Source organism: Microtus ochrogaster, unplaced genomic scaffold (assembly GCF_000317375.1).
Source record: "Microtus ochrogaster isolate Prairie Vole_2 unplaced genomic scaffold, MicOch1.0 UNK104, whole genome shotgun sequence".
NCBI lineage: Eukaryota > Metazoa > Chordata > Mammalia > Rodentia > Cricetidae > Microtus > Microtus ochrogaster.
In genome coordinates this window covers 894,474-898,751 of record NW_004949202.1, presented here as the reverse complement: position 1 = coordinate 898,751, position 4,278 = coordinate 894,474, and the positions used below count along the sequence as shown (strand labels likewise).

The 4,278-nt window shown below is 49.6% G+C and overlaps 1 protein-coding gene across 2 annotated transcripts in view; it reads left to right on the top strand.

Annotated features, from left to right (window-relative positions):
- The window catches only part of Nxnl2 (nucleoredoxin like 2), a 5,270-nt gene extending 1,199 nt beyond the window's left edge, over positions 1-4,071 (top strand). For both annotated transcript variants that reach the window (XM_026778081.1, XM_005371318.3), the window contains one exon: positions 3,397-4,071. In XM_026778081.1, the coding sequence (XP_026633882.1) occupies positions 3,397-3,565 (169 nt within the window). In that variant the 3' untranslated portion in view covers positions 3,566-4,071. The remainder of the gene's footprint in view (positions 1-3,396) is intronic.
- The last annotated feature ends 207 nt before the right edge of the window (positions 4,072-4,278 follow it).

Genomic DNA, 4,278 nt, shown 5'->3' with positions numbered 1-4,278 from the left:
GTGGTGGTGGTGGTGGTGGTGGTGGTGGTGGTGGTATCTCCTGTGATGAAAGAGTTCAGATGGAGGTCTCAGCACACGCCCCCACCCCGCCCCCTTCTAGAACAGATGTCAGTTTATGGGTATCTTCTGGTTCTGGGTCTTGGGCTTGTTATCCAGCTGGGGTGCTACCTGTGAGTCCTTTCTGAAAAACGAAGCATAGGCAACTTTGTGACATTCCGTAGATTCATAACAACTCTTATTCTGTATTTGTTTGTGGGTGCATGCCAGTAGAGATCAGAAGACAATCTCTGCGTTATTTTTCAAATGTCATCCACCTTGTTTTTTGAGACAGGGCCTCTACCCGTCCTGGAAATCACTGAGTTAGCTAGGCTGGTGGGCCAGGGAGCTCTAGAGATCCACCAGTCTCTGCTCCCCGCCCCACCTCCCGCGCCAGCTCTGGGATTACAAGCCAACCAGCTTTTTATGTGGTTTCGAGGTCTGACTCTGTGTCTGCATGCTTGCAAAGCACTTTACTGACTGAGCCATCTCCCTTGCTTTTCCTAAACTCATTCTCTTTGGTGATTCCCGGGGAGGTGGAGAGCCCAGGGGAAGCTGCTTAGCCTTGGAGGTTATGAGACCTCACTCACTCCGGCACCGTGAAAATCCCATTGATAGTAAGTCTAAGTGGCAGCTGATTACCTTTGTCTGAGGACGCACTTGAGGAGGGCTTTGCGTGATGTACTTTGAAATGGAGTCTGACTACAGCAGGCACTCAATTATGCAGAGCTTCTGGAAGGACACACTTGTTTTGCAGTTGAGATGGTGATGGTGTTGGTAATTAGGCAGAGAGCTCAGGCTCCACCCCCACCCCCACCCCCAGAGACTAAGGCTCTGGGTTCCCCATGAGGATTGTGGGAAAGCAGTTTTATGGCTGAGTAAAGAGATGCGTGAAGAATGGGTTGACCTCGGCTGTGAACGGGATCTGTATTTATTCCTTTTCTAATTGCTGTGACAAAGAATTTGACAAAGCACCTGCAGAGAACCTGGGGCGGGGGCTCAGTGAATAAGATTGCAAGTATGAGGCCGTGAGTTCAAATCTCCAGCACTTAAATTAAAACAAAAAGCAGACATGGCTGCATGAACTTGTAACCCCGGCAATGGATGGGTCTAGTCAGCCAGCCGCAGTGGTTCAGTGGGAAAACCTATCTCCGGAGAATAACATGGAGAGTGAAAAGACACCTGCTGTACCCTCTGGCCTCCGCATGCACGGCTGCATCACCCTCCCCACGGAATAAAAGAAATGAAGGGAGAAGGGTTTATTTGGCTTCACAGTTTGAAAGTGGTCTGCCACTGTGGCAGAAGCGTGAGGAGGGGGGGTCACTCTGTGCCTGCAGTCTGGAGCCAGAGAGAAGGAACGCTGGTGCCAAACTTACTTTGGCCTTTCCATTCATTTAGTCAGGACCCCAGCCCGTGGAATGGTGCCTCCCACAGTTAACAGGGTTCTTTTGAACTCAGTTAAAACAATCTACAAATCTCTCCACAAATTTGTCCAGAAGTTTGTCTCCTAGATGACTATAGATCCTGCCAAACTGACAATTGATACTAACCATCCCAGGCTCCTCGCAGGGTCAGCTGGTGACAGATCAGAGTGCTGGCTTATGCCCTAATTCCCAGATGTGCCGCTGAGACAGTCCAGTTCTCCTGAAGTCTCCCTTTGTGCCTTGGCTGAAGTCCTTTACCGGGGTGACTGGCCACCCCATCTGTACACTGACTCCCTTGAGAAGGGTGTTACTCTGGAGACCGCCTAGATTTCTTCCCTCCTCGCTCATCTGCTCCCGAGCCCGCTGTGAGCACAGGTTGGCCTGGCTCGCCTGGTCTTCATTTCCAGCGGGATTTTTCCTTTTGCAAACTTAGTTATCTGTCCTTGTTCTTCCTTAACCCTGATGTTGCTCTGTTCAGACCAGGAAGTAGAATATTCTGAGGGGATGCTAAGTCAGCTTGGATTTTTGGAAACAGGTCATGGGCCAAAGGAAAGAGGCCACCACTGGGGAGAAGGGAGCATTTTGTGGAACATCCCGGAGGTGTTTGGGGAAGCTGCCCTCTGCTGTAGGGGGCAGGGCACAGGAAGATCATAGAGGCTCCAACTGGGAAGTGACCCAGGAAGGGACCCTTCTGTAGCTTTCCCTCAGAAGCCTCTGTTACCTACTACTGTCCTCAATTCCTGAAGAGGCACCTGAGGGAGGAGAAGGGAATTTCTACTACCAAGAAAATCACTTGTGGCTGAGATTACTGTGGCATGGCTGTAGGAAGGAAACACTCCAAGCCCTTACCTTGCCCTCTGAATTATGTGTCTGCATTCCAGTGTAGCCCCATCCCCTGACACAGCAACAGGTACTGTATTCAGTCCAGAGAGGCCTCTGTTTATTACCAGTGTGTCCCTGAAATGAGATCTGGGTGCTGTCTGGAGCTGTCTCCTCTGCGCAGATGCTCCAGTACAGGTGACTGAGAAGAGGGCCTATTAGCATGAGAAGGGTTGCAGGGGCGTGAACCAGTGCTCCCTGCAGCCATTTTTTTTTCAGAGTGATGGTTCCATCTTACCCCATTCTCTGTGACTGAGATTATCTGTCTAGGAAGAGATCCTCCTGCCTCAACCTCCTGAGCATGGGCTTTACGGTTAGGCATATGTGGTAGAACCAGGTCTCAAAGCAGCTGCAGGCATTTGTGCTAAAGGGTGCCACTCCCAAGCGAACCCTTGAAGACCTTATAGTGACCTCCTTGCAATGCTGGTCCTCAAGGGCCGGGATGTGGACAGATTCCAAGGTGTCTAGCAGGCATCTTTCCCTTGTGCCAACCCACCCTCTGACCTGCTTTCTTAGGATGTGGCTGGGTGCTGGGGAACATCTCCTACCCGCTGACATGTTTGGAACTGTAGAAGAGTAGACCAGCCTGGACTTCATTTCTTGGGTAGACAGCGGCTCGGGGTTGGTTCTCTGATTCAGATCTCTAGGGCTCCCAGGCCTCCACTTCACTGGCTCCTAGATTCAAGGCAGCTCTTATCTGCCTCAACCTTGTTCCAAGTCCTTTTTAGATGAGGTCTCACAGTCTCCTTCTGTTGCCCACGCTGGTCACAGCTGCATGAGCCAAAGTAATCCCTCTGCCTCATCAAGTAGCAGGAACTATAAGCTACTTGAGTTTTAGATAATTGCATTTATTTATAGTACCACAACAATTTCATTGTATCTTCAACATGAGATTTATATATCTAAAGGGAACTGGTTCTTGGATCCCCTGTGGATGCTGAAACTGAAGGGAATTTGCATCCCTGTATAAAAAGGCGGAGTTTGCACAGAACCTACACACACAGCCCCTTCTTCTCAGAGCTGCAGCAGTGCTAACCTTCTGCTCTCCTATCTTTAGTGAACTGAAGAAGAGGTATGACATCACAGCCATCCCCAAGCTCGTGGTCATCAAACCCAATGGAGCTGTCATCACCAGCAAAGGGCGGAAACAGATCCGGGAGCGCGGGTTAGCTTGCTTTCAAAACTGGGTAGAAGCAGCCGATGTTTTTCAGAATTTCTTGGGGTGAATCTGGAGGGACCAGGGCAGACGCTTGCTGCAAGTGCAGACCAAACACCTTCAAAGGGGGAGTTGCTTATTCTTTTCTCTGTTGGGGGATTTCATAGTAGCCGCACGAAAGTAGGACAAAGGGCAGGTGCTGCCCAGGAAAGAACTACACCCTCCCTCTGCGGGTCCCAGAGTTCCTCTGGTGTGGACTTTTGTTTTTATAGCTTTCTCCACCTGTGCCTAGGCCCCAGGACACATCGACAGTGTGCTATCAAAAATCTATGCAAGATGCTCATTTCTACAGGCTTTTTTTTTGGTAAATTGATCTATGAGGTGACGCATTTTCTGATGACATATCACATTTTAGTGATGCCTTGGTAAGTGTATTTATTAATCACGTTTGTAGAATGTATAGTTTAATAAACCAACATTCACACCGTGAGCAGCTCAGTTTTCTTTTTCCTTTCAAACCCTACACCAACAGAAGGACAAGTCAGTAAACATCGTGCTTAAGCTGCCATTCACATGAGGGGGTGGTGCTGTGTACTTGGTCTTGGAAGATTTTTCTAACTTTTGTCTTTTCTCTCTCTCTCTCTCTCTCTCTCTCTCTCTCTCTCTCTCTCTCTCTCTCTCTCTCTCTCTCTCTCTCTCTCTCTCTCTCTCTCTCTCTCTCCTGCCTGCCCCCTCCCTCCTTCCCTCTCTCCCTCCATCCCTGCCTCCCTTCTTTCCTTCCTT